Source organism: Mastomys coucha, unplaced genomic scaffold (genome assembly GCF_008632895.1).
Source record: "Mastomys coucha isolate ucsf_1 unplaced genomic scaffold, UCSF_Mcou_1 pScaffold18, whole genome shotgun sequence".
NCBI lineage: Eukaryota > Metazoa > Chordata > Mammalia > Rodentia > Muridae > Mastomys > Mastomys coucha.
In genome coordinates, this window is record NW_022196900.1 from 5,265,661 (window position 1) to 5,283,582 (window position 17,922).

Sequence of the window (17,922 nt, forward strand, 5' to 3'; positions counted from 1 at the left end):
CTATCCTGGAACTCACTCTGTAGACCAGGCTGGCCTCGAACTCAGAAATCCACCTGCCTCTGCCTCCCAAGTGCTGGGATTAAAGGCGTGCACCATCACCGCCCGGCTGACATTTTTTAAATTTATGAAATAGTTTGTAGAGGATAAAAGAAGTTGGCAGAAAGCTGACAGCTACATGTTTGTGTAGGGAAAAGGTAAGAGAGGACACTGACTCATGCTCCAGAATTCTGGGAAAGGATTAGGCAGAAAATTGGAGACAGTTAACAAGGGAGAAGGAAGAAAATGGGAAGGTATGGCAATAAAATAGATAATGCAGGGAATGAGGAGATAGATACAAATATTAATCTTCCCAGAACTAAGGGAAGCTAGTTAGTTCTTGAAGAGGATTAAGGTGTTCATAGGAACTTAAGTGCTAGCCCTCAGAACTCTAACCTCTCCATAGAAATAAAAAACTCAGTAGAAGTGTTTGAAAATGAAGTTAAAAAGAAATAAAGTTTTCAAAAGTAGGACAAAGAAACAAAAGATACAAAAATGAGAGAAGGGGTAAGAAAGATGTATCATGCACATTATTAATAGTAATATAAGGCTAAACAGTGATGTGGTCAAGGGGACCATCAAAGAAAATTAACCGGAATTTAACATAGTGGATGAAAACAGATAATGCCTCTACTAGAGGAATTTCAGAAAGCTGGGGGAGAACCCCAAAAGTTTTCAGAGACAAAAACTAAGGTCATATACAAAGGCATGGGAGCTACACTGTGTGTGTGTGTATATGTATGTATATATGTAAGTACATGTGTATTTTTAAGACAGGGTTTTTCCATGTAGCCTTGGCTGTCCTGGAACTTGCTCTGTTGATCAGGCCTCAAACTCAGAGATCCTCCTGCCTCTGTCTCCTAAGTTTTGGGATTAAAGACACATGCCACTACCATCCAACCAGAGTTAGACTTTTTAAAAAGGATACTAGAATCAAGAGGAATAGTATCTTCCAAACTATAAAATATTGTTGGTCTGTAGTTTTTTCGTTGGCTAAACCAGAATCAGTTGTAAGGACGAGTGCCATCAAGTATCAGACCTGTACCACTTCCAAACATTTACCTAGTGTCAGCCCTCAGAAAGTTACTGGAGGATGATTTCTACAAGTGTCATCAAGAAAGGAGGGCTTGGGTACATTGTAGCATGGAGGAGGAAAAAGTTGCTAGACTGGCAGGTGGCACAGGGAATTCCAATACAGGGAATGTCTCTAGAAGGGAGGAGGTAGGTACTGTGAATGTTGAAATGTAAGGCTATTACAATGTGGTAGAAGTAGAAGAATGAGGAGCTTAAAAATTTAATATCAGGAGTGGCACAATTCTAAAACATCAAAACAAAAAATAGAGGAATGGAGACTTTCTTACTTCTCTTCTGTTTTAGTGTCCTTTTGTCTTTAGTTCTTGTGTGGTTTGGTTGCTGGGCTGTTGTTAAGGTGTTAATCCTGGAGGTGGTGGTGCTGTTCTGTGGAGCTTCCTGTCCCCTGCCTTAGATACTCTGTGTACTTTCCCAATATCTTATTGTTACTTTTATGGTACTGGGGTTGGAACTCAGAGTCTTGCACGTGCTAGGCAAGGTCTCTATTCTGACTGGTTATATTGGGATAACAATACAGTATTTAGAACCTTATCCCTATTTAGTTGTGAATACTACTTATAAACTCATAATGATGTAAATTTGATTTAGTTGCAAATGTTAAAATTAACAGAGGAGAAGATGGGAAGATGTATGTAGGAAAGATGTAATAGAGCAAAATTTTTATTTTCTATACTAAGAATTCTATGGGGCATATCTGAAGATAAAACAATTTGAACTACAAAGGAAATTAGCTTAGAAATATGCAGTTGAGACAGAATAGCCTTCAGGTGTTTAGAAGTTCTTCCTTCTGTCCAGGGCAGTTTTAGGTGTGCAGGCATAATGTGGGGGACGTTAAGATTCACGCTGCAAAGCTATTAACTGAATGCCTGCTGCACTGAAGAAAATAATTTAAAGTAGAAGACTGTTCCTTCACATGTGAGTATGTTAACTGCCTGATTTTCTTTTTCTTCAGTGGCAGTATGATCACCTCACAGCCACCTACCTTCTGCTTCTAGCCAAGAAGGCTCGTGGGAAGCCAGCTCGCCTACAGCTTCCGTCCTTCTCTTGTGGAACTGCCAGCAGCACTCCAAAGGCAAGTTGTAGAAGCCCTGTGTGAACACCTGCTCATCTCGCCCGCAGCCTTAGTCCCGGGCAGACCCACTACCACCAGTATGAGTAAGCCAGATGCAGATGCAAGAAAGTGTTTATTTCTTCTGCAGTGCTGGGATCGAAATCCAGGCCTTGCATATGTGAGGGGAGTGCTCGACCACTGAGCTCTTTCCAGCGTGTGTAAACATGATGGGAAAAATGGGAGTTCTGAACTTAACATGGCATTTAAAGGACACTTCCTCTGCTCCTTTTCTCCTTTTTCTCTTTTATTCTTTAATAGCACATTATACTTATTGGGAAATAGATTAACTAAATGAAAGTTAATAGGATTTATTTATAAACCTACTAGCTACAAATGATATAATTTCTCTTTTTAAAGATTTATTTACTTATTTATTTTAATGTATATGAGTCTTCTGTTTGCGCGCGCGTGTGTGTGTGTGTGTGTGTGTGTGTGTGTGTGTGTGTGTGTATCATTGTGCGTTCCTTGGTGCTGGAAGAGGCCAGAAGAGGATGACAAATCCACTGGAACTGGAGTTAAAGACAGTTGTCAGCCACTTTCTGGGTGCTGGGAATTGAAGCCAGGTCCTCTGCAAGAGAAACCAGTGTTTTTATTCACTGAACCATTTCTTCAATGTGTCTTTCTTGTCTCTGCTTTTTGTATTTGACAGGGCTTTAGAAAGGAGTCAGGCCTGTGAACACATGGTGTGCATTTCAGATGACATGGGATGTTTTAATATAAACACTCATGCTTATCTCACTGTTGAGATTTAAGTTTCTGCAGCTATCAAAGCTCGAGCAACATAAACTCTACCAGAGTTGGTTTTAAACAAATTGTGATTCTTTTTAAGTTTCCTCTGTTGTGAATGTTTACAGTGATGGAGTTTCTATATTGCAAGGAACATGTCATTCCTCCTAGACTCCTAGCTCAGATTTGTTTTCTGTTTAAATCTCTCTTCCATGATTGAGATCTATTTTATATCATTTATTTGTTTGTTTGTCTGACTTATTTATATGAGTACACTGTAGGTGTTTTCAGACACATCAGAAGAGGGTTTGTCTGTGTGCATGTGCCTCATGATTGCGTGTGTGTGTGTGTGTGTGTGTGTGTGTGTGTGTGTGTGGGTGCGCGCGCGCGCGCGTGCGTGCGTGCGTGCGTGTGCAGGTACATCCTCAGAGGATAGCTTTTAACAACTGATTGTCACGGGGAATTGAATGTCTGTTCTTAGGCAAGCCCTTTTCCACTAAGCTATTTCTCTGGTGCCTCTCCCCAAATTCCCCCTGTTGCTTAAAATGTAACTGACTGTTCTTGGGAAGCTGAAGCAGAGGAGTTTCTGTGTGTTCTGAAGCCAGCATGGGCTGCATATATGACTTCAGACCAGCCTGTGAGTACAGAGTGAGACCCTATCTGTAAAACAAACTGCTTGAGGATTTTGTTAGGTGGCTGTGGGATGCTGTAATACAATCTTCGCTCAGTTTAGTTCAGATTGCAGTCTAATGGCTCCAGTATTAGGAAACATACCTTAGGGTATGTTTCCATACAGCAGCAGCACACGCACACGTGCACACACACACACACACACACACACACACACACACTTGCAGCAGTTGCTCAGTGGTAAAGTGTTCATTTAGCATGCATGCCTGAGGCCCTAGGTTTGATTCTTAGTATCACAGAGAACAAAAGGAAAAAAATCAGAAAGGAAAATATATTTTTGTTATCTTCAGAAAGCCACAGTTGACCTTCTTTATATTTATTTAATATAACCCAAATGGCCCTAAGTTAAGCCTTCTTTTTTTAAGATCTCAAACTGTTTTTAAATAAGTTAAAGCGACTGCCTTCATGGTCTCTAGTTGAATCATCTTCAGCTTGTTTTAATTCCTCCTTTATGGCCTGTCAGTCATGAGCTATGGGTCAGGTGGGTATTAGGGTCCTGACAGACCTTGTCCATCTCCTGTTTTTCCTCCCTTCTTGACATTTGACCAAACTCTGGACTAAGTGTCAGTGCAGTTGACCACTGTGTAAGTCTGTGGAGTGAGGTATTCTCACCCCCAGGCTGTGTCCTGTGTAGGTTTGGAGAGTTCTATTAGGCTGGTGAGAGCCCCATGCTCTTGCCTGTATTCGGAGTGAATCAGCCCATCATCACCTTTCTTGATGCTTTGGTCAATCCTTTTAACTTTAGATTCATTTGGGTCCAGGAGGACATAAAAATATGAGCTTTGTTTCTGATCAGGGTAATTGCAGAAAGGTATGATTTACCTCTAAATTTAGAATAATTACTTTAGCCAGATATATTCAATTGAGATTCTTGGTGAATTCTCCTGAGCCTTTGGATTTTCTTGTCTCTGGGTTTGTGTGGTCTCAGTGGATGGCTTCTTTGATACATAAAGTATTCAAGTGGGAAGATCTGAGGAACTACTCCTAGCTCCATCCACTACATAGTAAATATCTACCTAATCATTGTATTATTTGGGCAGTCATATTTCTGAACCAATTTTTATAGCAAATAGACATTTTAATGACCAAAAAATAAGCAGAAATCATTTTGAGTTCTTTTTTGGTGTTTGTGCTAATTAGTGAACTTGAACAGGATGTATAGTTTTCTTTGCACCCTAATAGGATGGCCTCTTTTTCTGTGGTTTTGCTTTTAAGAGAATAAGTAATTCTGACTTACCAATCCATTGATGGTGCTTTCAAAGAGATAATTATAAAGTGAATCAGGAGTCAGTAAAGACCACACAGTGTTCAGCAGCAGTGTTGCCAGGCACTGTGGATTTGGAGAACAGATCTGTTTGAGTTGGTACTTGCTCTTGGAATAGTCATGCTAAGGGAAAACACGCCTGCACAGAAACACAAGGTCTATACCTCAGTAGTCAGGACAGCCACTGGGAGATCCAAACTGGATCAGCAGTTGAGTTTGACTTTAGAAAAATGGAAAAGAGAGAGAATAGTGACAGAGGCAAGGGAAATGTAATTAGCGAAGCTTAGACACCAAATTGGGCTTGCCAAACCTAACAACCTGAGTTTGGTATCCAGATTCCATGGGATACGAGAGAATTGGTTCCCATGTTGTCCTTCACATTCGAGCAAACACACACTCAAATAACTAAATGTCAAATTAGAAAAAAATTTCCTGTATGGAATTGTTTAGTCAAGTCAGGTGTGTTGGCATACACCTTTAATCCAAGCTCTTGAGAGACAGAGAAAGGCAGATCTCTTGAGTTCGAGGCCAGTCTTATTTACAGAGTGAGTTCCAGGACATCCAAGGCTACACCTGAAAGCCTGTCTCAAAATACAAAAGTAGACAAACAACAAGAAAAAGAATCGTTCAGTCAGGGACGCTGCATGGCAGTTTTTGCCTACTATAGGGTCATCACTGCCATCAGTTTTCTCAGCCTAGCATTCTATCTATGCGGTGAGTTCTCATTGATGGTAATTGGCAACCCTGGAGAACTCTCAAGGTAAGTAGAGAGGGTAGGAAGATTGCCTGTTTGAGTAATACAGATATGGGAAGATTTGGCCTTGTAAGTCTGGGTAAAGGGATGTAGGTGTTAGAAATTCAGTGGTACTCCACAGCCTCAGCCTTTAGGCTGTGTCTAACATACTTTTAGTTTGTACAGGGGAAGGATGAAGGGATGTAAGATATTCTGCTTGTAGTGTTAGCATAAGGCCCAGGAGTCCTGTTTATGGGTAAAGTGCTACCATAGGGCCCAAGTGTCCTATTTATGGGCAATCTTTCATAAAGCTAATTTACTCCTGGCTGAAATGATGAGCTTTTAAGATTTACTTGTACTGTGTGGTTTTAATTTTTTCTTTCTTAATGGGATGAAGAGATGGCTCCATGGTTAAGAGCACTGACTGCTCTTCCAGAGGAGCCAGGTTTAATTCCCAGTACCTCATGGTGCCCTGCAACCATCTGTAACTCCAGTTCTAGGTCCAGGGGATCTGACACCCTCTTGGCCTCTATAAGCACCATGTATGTATGTGGCACAGAGACTTGAATGCAGACAAAATACCCTTAAATGTAAAATAAAAATTAAAAAATAAAATTTTGATTGAGATTGTATGTGTGGGGTGGGTATACATGGCATGGCAGGGGTGTGGGGGTCAGAGGACAGCTTGGTGGAGTGAGTTACTTCCTTCCACCTACATGAGTTCTAGGGGTCAAACTCAGGTCACCAGGACCGTGCAGGGCAAGCGCTTTTACCTATTGAGCCATCATGTTTGTCCCTGGTAGATGCTCCTCAGTATCAGAAGTTATGTCCTTTCCAGCTTCTGCATTGGTGAGACTTTACTTGTAAACTTGCAAATGGGGTGTCTAATATTGCTGTGTAATAGTGACAAGCTAGTTCAGTTGTATTCCACGTAACATCTAGCTTGTCTCTTTGTTTCTGCTTCCAGAGTTTCTCCCTGTGCTTGGGATATGCCATTGTAAAATTTGAATCCCGGTGTTGCTAACTTCTTTTGCCTTTTTAAATTAATAGGCAAAGAATTTGAGCCTGGAAGATATGACCACAAGTGACGATAACTGTGTGGCTGGATTAATAGACTATGAATTGTGTGAAGATAATTTATTAGCGCCCAAGACACCACAGGTGGGTAGTTTTATTACTACTTAAAGCAGAATGCATGTCTTAATTATAAACACATCTGGCCCAACAGGAAATCAAGTTTGTGCTTGTAAATTTATTTACTCTCTAAGCCACTGAAGACATTAATGAGAAATTATTGGAATATTAATGAGGGAGAAGTCAGTGATTTCAAAGTTAAGAAAACCAAGATTCCATTTTGGAGCACTTCATTGCTTCTCCCCTCTTTGAACGAACTGCAGTTTGCATGTAGTTAAATAGTTGAAATTCACCCTTTGTAGTGTTCAGCTTTGTGTTTTACAATGTAGAGCCCCCAGAAAGTGACACAGTAACTCTCTTGCTCGTCTCAGGGCAACTGCAGGTATATTTTCCTCCTCGCTTGACAAGTTTTGTTTTAATCCTACTTTAAGTTTGTTGGACTTTTTAGGTGTGTGGTTCAAAGTTTTCCACCAAATGTGGGACTTTACAGCCGAGGGGTTTTTTTTTTGTTTTTTTGTTTTGTTTTGTTTTGAATGTGAGGTTTTTGTCTCATTATACGTTTTGTCTTTATTCTGTTTCTTTCTGTTCCTCAGAGTAATTTTGACCTACCTGTTTCCAGTTTGCTGTGAATTATTCTAATGAGTCAGTCATCCCCCACCCCCATGTGTGTACTTGTGTGTGTGTCCTCTCTCTCCCTCTCCCTCCCTCTCTGTCTCTGTCTCTGTCTCTGTCTCTCTCCTCCCTCTCCCTCTCTCTCTGTGTATGGCCCTACAATTACTATGTAGTGCTGGCTCCCCTAGAACATACAGTGTAGCTCCCAGACACCTCCCCTCATGCCTTTTCTATACCACTGTGCACAAATAATTAAAAAAAAATACTATAATTTTCAATTTAGAATTTCTGGGTAGCTTGTGTAAATAATTTATCTCTGTTGATTCTGTGGTGTTGCCCTTATACTTCAGTTCTTTAGTCTGTCAGTCCCAACCTGTTCATCTTCAGTTGAACTGAACTCTTTTATTTTTTATTTTATTATTTTTTTATTTTTATTTTATTTTTTTTGTTTTGTTTTGTTTTGTTTTGAGACAGGGTTTCTCTGTGTAGCCCTGGATGTCCTGGAACTCACTCTGTAGACCAGGCTGGCCTCGAACTCTGAAATCTGCCTGCCTCTGCCTCCCAAGTGCTGGGATTAAAGGCGTGCGCCACCACCGCCCGGCTAAAAACAAAATGTTTATGAGTGTACAAGGATCAAAGACTAATTTAACATTAGTGTGTGATTGTGTTTCTGGTTTTGATTGCCTATGTTGTGTCATGTGACTTCACTATGGCCTCCATCCTGAGCATGTGCACTGAATGTTGTAGATTCCACAGTGGCCTATGGAGGATGCTTCAAGTGCCTTGGCTCAGATTTGAGACCATTGTTTGCTATGACTTAAGCTCCATTTAGGTCCCTTCCTTAAGTTTATCTTCCTGTTTTAGAATTCTATTTCCATTTATATTTAATCTGCTATTAGATATAGACAATATTTTTATCCTTTTTTAATTTCTGTAGGCTCTGATTCTCTTTATAAGCTACCAAGGTGATTTGTTGTCTTGTTCTTATAGTCTGATCTTAAACACTAACATATATACTCTTCATTTGATCATTTTGATAGCTAATACTTTTCTGCCCTGATTCTGAGCCTTTATTTTTATTTACTAGGAACATATGCAGGGGTGTGTGTGTGTGTGTGTGTGTGTGAGAGAGAGAGAGAGATTGAGAGAGAGATTGAGAGAGAGACTGAGACACAAAGGTCCACACTGGGTGTCCTCCTCTATTATTCTCTATCTTATTTCCTGAGACAAGGTCTCTCATTGAAACCAGAGCACAGCAGTTGGCTAGAATGGCTGGCTCCTGTACTTTAGGGATCTGCCCGTGTCAGTGCCTTCCCCAAGGTTACAGACAACATCACACCCAGCTTTTAAATGGTTGTTAGGGGCCAGAGCACAGTCCCTTGTTCATGTACAACAGCCATTTTTCTAACTGAGCCACACCCCCTCCCCCAGCCCCTGTTAGATTTTTTTGTTTGTTTGTTTGTTTGTTTGTTTTTTAAGACAAGATCTCACTGTGTAGCCCTGGCTGTCCTGGAACTCACTCTATAGACCAGCCTGCCCTAGAACTCAGCAATCCACCTACCTGTCTCCTGATTGCTGGTGTTTAAGGCATGTGCCACTACCTCCTGGCAAAGAGTATTCTAATACTTGTTTGTTTGTTTTTTGTCCCAATCACTGAGAAAACTTTTGTTTTTGGTACATATTAGTGTTCAACCATGACAATTTAGCTATTAAGAAACATGACATAGAGACTGTGTGTGGTCATTCTCATCATTGTCTGGGATCCTGAGTGTGTTTAAACACCCATTCTGAAATAGGGAAGTCCTTGCTAGTAGAAAAGACAGATGATCTACCTGTGCCCAGGAGAACTGCAGACACTGTCAGGCATCCTGGTGTGCAGCAGTGTACTCTTGGTGGCCTTGAATTTCAATAAGAACGGTACAAGTAATTTGCTGATTATTAAGGTTTATTGTAAAGAAATAGACTTTTCTTCCTTAGTGTACTTTATCTTGGACCCTTCTCTTCCAGGTTACCAAACACTTGGCAGAATCAAATTATGTAGCATCTAGATCACCAATGCCAGGGGTACACAGACCATTGGCAAATAAATTAATGGACAAGGAGAATGTGTGCACTCCCAAGTCTTCTGTGAAGAACGAAGAACAGTTTGTATTTTCTGAGCCGAAGATTCCAGTTAGTAAGAAGCAGTATAAGAGAGAAATACTCACCTCACCAACCCGTTTCACAACATCTGCAAAAGGTATTTGCTAAGAATTAAGCAGAGATTTAAAGGTTCAAATGCAATTCTTACTGTTATAAAGGATGCACTAGCTTTTGGAAATAAGTAGCCTTGCTCTCTGGCTTCAGGGGTAGATCTGCTGCCTTTATCATATATACTTGAATTACTGGAAATGGAGATAATACTTAACTGTAATTCACAGTGGTGCCGTTACTTTCTTTTCCATATCTAAAGATTTTCTTTAGATATGTGTGTGTGTGTATGTGTGTGTGTGTGTGTGTGTGTGTGTACATACCCAAGGAGGCATGAAGAGGGAGGATCCCCTTGAGATGGAGTTACAGGTAGGTGTCAGCCACCCAATGTGGGTGCTGGGAGCCAGACTCTGGCCCTCTCTGGAAGCACATCCAGCACTCTTAGCTGCTGAGCCATCTCTCCAGCCCCTCTGTCAGGTTTGTGTGACTGAGTCATAGCAGTAGGATAGTAACTTAGAGCTTGCCTGTTTCCATGGTAGAAATAGAGACTTAGAGGAGTAGAGTGCTTTGCCAAGGTCCTGCATCTAGGCTCAGCCTATTTCACCTGCACTGGGACTCACTCAGGCTGGAGTCTGCTGAGCTCTTCTTACTGTCTGGTTCTCCATCTTGGTAACCTGGTCCTGTCCTGCCCTACGGTAGTACCCTGGAGTCTAGAAGACAGGGGAGTCTGTAACTCCTTCCCAGCCTTCAGGTGACACTTCTTTCTCTTGGTGTCCTCTTTGGTGTAATACCCACCAGTTTTTAAAGTGTTCCTCCAGGACACTTAGTGTTTTGGTTGCTGTCTCATCTCGACACATTTTACTGTGTCAGTATGAGACCAGTTTGCTGGGATCAGATCTCCCCAAGACAAGTAATCCATGTATGCAGCAGAGTGCTGGGACTGAAGGACTGTGCCACCACTGCCCAGCTTACCTTTGCTTTTTCAGACTATGTCTCATGTAGCCCAGGCCAGTCTGAACTCTTGATTTTCTTACTTCCATCTCCCAAGTGCTGGGATTGTAGAAGTGTACCATTTTGCCTGGGTGCAGAGAGGTGGGGAGGGGTGGGGAGAGGAGGAGAGGGGATAAGAAGGAGAGAGAATAAGGAGAGAGAATGACTATGTAGACCAGAAGTCAGCCTTGCCTGTCCTTCTTCAGGAGCCACCTACTTTACTGAGACAAAGTCTTAGTGGGATCTGAAGCTTATTAGGCTAAGCTGGCCAAACGTCAAACATCAGGAACCCACCTGTCTCTGCCTCTACCTCTCTAGTGAGGGAATTAGAAGTTCATGCCAGACCACACCAGGCTTTGTTTTCTTTTCACTGGGGTGCTGAGGACCTAAGCTCAAGATTTCATGTTTTTATAGTCAGCAACTGTCTTAGGGTTTCCATTGCTGTGAACAGACACTCTGACCAAGGCAACTCTTATAAAGACAAACATTTACTTGGGGCTGGCTTATAGTTTCCAAGGTTCAGTCCAGTATCATCATGGTGGGAAGTGTGGCAGCATCCAGGCAGGTATAGTGCTGGAGGAGCAGAGCTTGTTCTGAAGGCAAATAGGAGAAGACTGGCTTCCATGCAGCTAGGATGAGGGTCTCAGAGCCCACTCCCACAGTGACACACTTTCTCAAACAAGGCAACATCCACTCCAACAAGATCATACCTCCTTATAATAGTACCACTCCCTGGGCCAAACATATTCAGACCACCACACTAACCGAGCCATTTCCCAAACCTCATTCAGGAATTAAAAAGAAACAGACAAAACAACAACAAAGAACCTCTTGGCCTTATAGTTTTTTATTATACTTTTTTATTATTGATACTTTTAAAATGATTGTAAAGGTTTTGGAATATGGACAGTTTGAAATGTAGTTTAAACAGCTTGTCCCTACAACATTGTGTTAGTGAAAAGCTTGATATTATTGGCTATTTTTCTTTAAACACAAGAGCTTCCGTAGAGAGCAAGTGGCTTAAGATGCAATGGTAACTCCTACTAGTGCATCCTATTTTTCTTTTTCTTTTGATATGAATATTAATTCCTGAATGTGACTCTTATGTATCTAGGCAATGGTAGTTGTCAGGGGACAGTGATTTATGGTAACATGTTCTGTTAGAATACAAAGATGAAGACTTTTTTTAAGATTTATTTATTTTATGTGTATGAGTACACTGTAGCTGTACAGATGGCCGTGAGCCATCATGTGGTTGCTGGGAATTGAACTCAGGACCTCTGCTTGCTCCAGCCCTGATCACTCTGGCGTAATTCACTGTAGCTGTCTTCAGACACACCAGAAGAGGGTGTCAGATCTCATCACAGATGGTTGTGAGCTACCATGTGGTTGCTGGGATCTGAACTCTGGACCTTGGGAAGAGCAGTTGGTGCTCTTACCCGCTGAGCCATCTCGCCAGCCTGAGATGAAGACTTTCTTAACAGCTATTTTCAATTAACTTTTTTTCTTGTTGTTCCTGTGAAACTAGGGAAAATAGAATTTATTAGTTAGAAACAAAATAAAACACCCACTTAAAAAGTGTTATCAGTATTACCATTAAAGGGAATAAAACCAATGCACATGTGTGTTTTGCTGGGGATTGAACACAGGACCTTGGGCATGCTAGGCTAGTGCTCTTCTACTTAGTACAGCTGATAGAGCTGTAGAGCATTCAGCCACCATACCAGCACTATAAAACTTAGACCATAAAAGATGTTAGTAGTAACCAGATCTCTTGATGCACATCTGTTGTGGACCATGTTGGAGCCCTGTCAGCTGCATGTGGTTTGTGTTTGTTTTTCTAATAGCTAGAGCCCAGTGCCAGAGAGAAGCCCCGGTTAGAACGCCAGGGAAATCCGCAGGAGCAGACACACTAACGACAGGTGTCATTAGCCCCGAGAGGAGGTAAGTTTTGCTCTTCCGACTCCTTTCTGTAGTGTAGGTCATGGGATTATTCTTTTCATCTGGGAGAAAAACTGGCAGAGGGCCCTGAGACAGATGCTGTTGGAAGCAGGAAGATCTGTGCGTGAGGACGGTTTGGGGTTGAGCATGGCTATTGGAACAGCTTGAAGTCATGAACTAATGACTGACAGCACGGCGAGTGGGGAAGACAGGGGCCCTGTCTCTGCCATCACTTCCTTCTTCAAGGCCACTTAGGCCTATTTCTCTGCCAGTAGAGTACAGGTGCACACTAACCATCAGCATTCCCCCAAATGGTAAAATACTAATTTAGACTGCAAAGAGAACTACCTTGCCACTCTTAGATGGAAAGTCCCAAGGCATAGGTGAGCCTTCATTGCTTTTGTAATTGTTTTTAGATGTATGATCTATTTGGGGAAAATAGAATATAAACTGATTATGGGTTTATTATTATAAACCCAATGGTGCTGCTGCAGGTATTATCAGTTTTTATGTTGTTGATACTGTGATTGGATAAGAAGATATTCTTACTTATTGGAGGTGTATGCAGAAGTGCTTCAGAGTGGAAGCATGATACATTCTGGTGGCAAGTATGTAAATGTACTTAATCTGTATATTGTCCATATACGCAGAGAAAGCCACTGACCAAATATTAGCAGTTGTTGACCCTAGGAGGACATGTCGTATTCTGATGTCTCTATGTTTGATTTAAACAAAAAAGTGAAGGAGCTGAGCCTTGTGGCATAGCATAGGCCTGAATCCCACTTACTTGGGAGGCTGGGATAGAACCACAAGTTCATGGTCAGCCCGTGTAACATAATGAAGATCTTGTCACAGAAATAAAGAGTAAAAAGAAGCATTGGTAGAATGCTTTCCTAGTATAAAATGGGGACCTAGGTTCAATCCTTGACATCTCCCAAAAATATAAACAAAATGAAAGGAAAGGTAGACTGATGTGACAGGTGGAAGGTCCTTTCTGTGGGAAATAGCTTTAGTGTCCCCTCCCCAAGGAAGATTGAGGTGATCTGGCTCTGGCTCACCTGCCTGTGGCCCTTGGTGTATAAAGGGACAGGCGCAGGAGCCGTGAGGGCAGCAGGGCAGTGCCATTAGTGCTGTGTTGGTTTTTAAGGTGCCGTTCAATGGAAGTGGATCTCAACCAGGCACACATGGAGGATACCCCTAAAAGGAAAGGAACCAATGTGTTTGGGAGCCTTGAGAGAGGATTGGATAAGGTTCTCACTGCACTTACAAGGAACAAGAAGAAGGGCTCTGCCAAAGATGGGCCAAGAAGGCGAAAGGTAGGTGGGCCAGAGTCCAGATTTCAGAAGCTGACTCTTAACTGGTGTGTCTAGCTCCACCCTTCTCTATTTGGTGGGGTCTCTAACCCATGCTGGTCTTAACCCAGGATATTCTTCTTCCCTCAGCCTACCAAATGCTGGGGTCACAGGCATGTGCTACCACCCACCTCCCATGTTTCTCTGTGTGTGTGTACGCGTGTGCGGGCATGCACGCGTGCATGTGTGTATATGTACATGCCACTGCTGATCCATCCATAGGATCCAGGGACTAACACAGGGTGTGAGGTTTGCATATCTGGTGCCCTAGCCCGCAGCCCCTGGAGATGGCCCTTGGTGGCAGTGGGTTGTGGTACAAAACCAATGACAGTCTCTGGGAGTCAGGTGAGAGGCAGAAGCAGACTTGTTTATTGTGGGGTTGGGGTGTGCCTTTATACCATCTACCTGTGCCCCATTGGTCCATGACATCTTGCTCCCTGTAGCTGGCGCCATCCGATTAGTTGTTCTGGTCATGGGCTCTGTTGTCATTTGTCTCCAGGATCTGGGCAGATTTCATGGTTGCTGAATGTGGAGGTAGCAGTTGTGCATGCTTGGACCTCTATGGGCTGCCAGTCAGGATAGGCTGACTCGTTCCTCCTACACATGTCAAACACTTTGACCTGCTTAGCCACCTTCCCAGTAGATCCTTTTGCTTTTTAAAAACAACTATATCAAGTGACTTTACTGTTCTTTTTACAGTTACTTAGTTCATTTATGCAGTTTTTTGAGTAGTTAATACTTTCATGTTCTTATAGGGTAGATTTTAAGAATGCAGAGGTGGACTGGAGAGATGGCTAAGTGGTTAAGAACATTTGCTGTCTTGCAGAGGACCTGAGTTCAGTTCCCAGCACCTACATGGTGGCTCACAACCACCCATAATTCTAGTTTCAGGAGATCTGATGCCCTCTTGTGGCCTCTGCAGACATGAGGCATACAAATTGCACACAGATGTGCAGATTAAACAGTCATACACATAACAAAATAAAAACCTAAAAATATTTTTTTAAAGAGTGCAGAAGTAGTTTAGGTATAGTCACCCTCTTCAAAAAACATACAACTATAGTTCAAATAATTCAAAATCACACAGATTGAGCACAGGACAACATAGAGGTGGGGAGACATGGGATGTATACGGGGAAACAAAGAGCTGCCTTTAGGCAGGAGAGCTGAGCTTAGCCGTCCTGTGTCTGGCACATTAAAGAGTCCCCGACACACAGATACCTTTCCAGCTGCTCAGGAGATACTCACATTCCAGGAAAGGCCATTTGAATTTTTAAAAGCCAGTTGTTTAAAAATAGTTACGTGTGTGGAGGTGAGGATGACTTGCAGGAACATGGCTTCTCGTTCTACTATGTGGGTTCTGAATATCAAACTCTGGTCATCCATTGGCTTGGGAGTAAACTCTTACTGAGCCATCTTGGCAGCTCTAATTTGAGCTTTGTATTGTAGTATGTTTAAGGAAAACAGTAAGTGGCAGGTTGGGAAGATAGGCTGGAAGGCTCCAAGGCCTAGCTAAGAGGTTTGCATCTTATTTAATAACCCCATTATACTTTAAAATAGTTAGTCTGTTGGTGTAGACAATATCTTGGTGGGAAAGGAGAAAACAACCTATTAGCAGTGTCTTAGTCACTGTTTTCTTGTTGTGATGAGATATTATGATCAAGGCAACTCTTATAAAAGAAAGCATTTAATTGAGGGCTTGCTAACAGTTTCAGAGGTTCAGTCCAGTATCATCATGGTGGGAGCATGGCAGTGGGCACAGCAGGCATGGTGTGGGAGAAATAGCTGTGATCTGCAGTGAGTAGGAAGAGAGTTTCTGGGCCACCCATGGGCTTTTGAAACCCCAAAGCCCACCCCTAGTGACACACATTCCCCAACAAGGCCACACCTCCTAATCCTTATAATCTTTTGAAATAGTTCTACTCTCTGGTGACTAAACATTCAAATATATGAGCTTATGGTCCCATTCTTATTCAGACCACCACATTCTATTGGCCCCCACAGGCTTGTAGCTATATCATAATGAAAACACAAATTCAGTCCAACTTTGAAAGTCCCAAGTCTTTTACTTCATAGTCTTAACATTACTTAAAAGTCCAAAGTTCAAAGTCTCTTCTGATATTCACACTAGTCTCTTCAACTGTTAACCCCCTGTAAAATCAAACCCAAGAAGCAGATCACACACTTTCAACATACAGTGATACAGGATGCACATTACCATTCCAAAAGGCTGGAAAATCTGGATCAAAGATAAGGAACCAGCAGGGCAAATGCCAGATTCTTCATCTCTACGTCTGGTGTCAAAGTGTTCTTCGGATCTCCAACTACTTTTAGCTTTGGTGACTGCAGCACACTTCTCTGTCTTGGGCTGGTTCCACACCCTGTGAGCAGCTCTCGTTGGTATCCCACAACTCTGGCATCTCCAATATTCTGGGGTCTCCAAGGCTTCATTTACCTTACAGCTTCACGTGGTGGCCTCTCCTGTCCTCATGCAGGAACACCTCTGACATGCCTGACCTCAGCAGCTTTCCTAAGCCATAGAAGGAGATTTCACACCCCCTTTTTTATTCTTGACTCTAAAGACAGACCTGTGTGCACATGTATATGCATGTGTATACACACACACACCAGCGCACACGCACACGTGCGCGCACACACACACAATGAATTGTAAGTTGAAAAATGTAAAAGATTGGTAAGAAAGGAAGATGAACGTATAAAATTGACATGAGGCTGGTGAGATAGCTCAGTGGGTAAAGATGTTACTGTGGAAGCTCAACGACCTGAGTTCAATTCCTGGAACTCACATAATGGTGAAAGAAACAATATCATACACATTGTGGTTCACTCATGCTCAAACATACGTCACGTCTACACGCACACACGCACACACACACACACACACACTCACTTTTAATGGGGATGTTTCTGATGAAGACAGTCTCCCCTGACTTCCCCACTGCTAATGCATCTGGCTTGGCTGGCTGGTCTTCCTTTGTTTTCTTGAAGTGTCCTTATTTGAAAAGGTGTTGCCTTGGGCTTTTGTGTCAATGTGAAGTTTAACTCCTCAACCTTTCTCTTTCTAAGCTGCATTATAATGTGACTACAACTAGACTGGTGAATCCCGACCAGCTCCTGGGTGAACTCATGGCTATTCTTCCCAAGAAGAACGTGGACTTCGTACAGAAAGGGTAAGAAGCTTACTGACTGCTGTCACTCCTCCCCTTCCTGTCAGTGCATTGTGAATCTCTCTCCCTCTTGCCCCACTTAGGATGCCCCCGCCATTCCAGGGGGATGTTGTGCTAGTGCCATTGTTCATATTGCTTTTCTTATGAGCTGAGAATACTCATGGTCACCACTTTCAAGGTTAGACTTTTATTTCAGAATTGGGAAATCTGGACTTCCAGTTGGGACTAGAACAATCCTGTACATCCTGTAATTTTCTGCTTTATTATTGCTATTTATCAGTTGAAATCTTAATTAGTAAGACACTTTGAACAAGTGTGAAAATTTGTAGATCACGTCTTTGTGACTACCTCTTGGAATTTTGGTAAGTTAAGGAAGTTTTTTGGCTGAGTGTTCCTGCTGAGAGGCTCCATGTGTGCCGCATGGTCTAAGGAGCTAGGTCTCTTTTGATCATGCAAATTGTTTCTATTTCTAAGAATTTCAGTAATTTATGTCTTTAAAATGACTTAATTATTTTAACTTTATGTGTAAGTTATTTTATGTGTATGGCTGTTTTGCCTACATGTATATATGTCTATCACATGTGTGCCTGGTGCCTGCAGAGGCCAGGAGAGGGCATTAGATACCCCAGAACTAGAGTCACAGATCATTGTGAGCTGCCCTGTTAATGCTGAAAATTGAACCTGGGTTACGAGCAGCCCGTGCTCCTAGTCACTGAGCCATCTCTTCAGCCCTACTCATTTATCTGAAACACAGTCTTACTACCTAGCCCAGGCCAGCATGGAACTCCTGATCTGGACCGCCTCAGCCTTGAGAGCACTGGGATTACAAGTATGCTATCATAGCAGCCTCCTCCTCCTCCTCC

General features: G+C 42.3%; 1 protein-coding gene across 2 annotated transcripts in view; it reads left to right on the forward strand.

The window, feature by feature from the left end:
* Melk (maternal embryonic leucine zipper kinase) overlaps positions 1-17,922 on the forward strand; it is a 91,643-nt gene that overhangs the window by 42,920 nt on the left and 30,801 nt on the right. For both annotated transcript variants that reach the window (XM_031377267.1, XM_031377266.1), the window contains exons 12-17: positions 2,081-2,200; positions 6,703-6,813; positions 9,406-9,637; positions 12,426-12,522; positions 13,667-13,835; positions 16,959-17,062. In XM_031377267.1, coding sequence (XP_031233127.1) covers positions 2,081-2,200; positions 6,703-6,813; positions 9,406-9,637; positions 12,426-12,522; positions 13,667-13,835; positions 16,959-17,062 — 833 coding nt within the window. The remainder of the gene's footprint in view (positions 1-2,080; positions 2,201-6,702; positions 6,814-9,405; positions 9,638-12,425; positions 12,523-13,666; positions 13,836-16,958; positions 17,063-17,922) is intronic.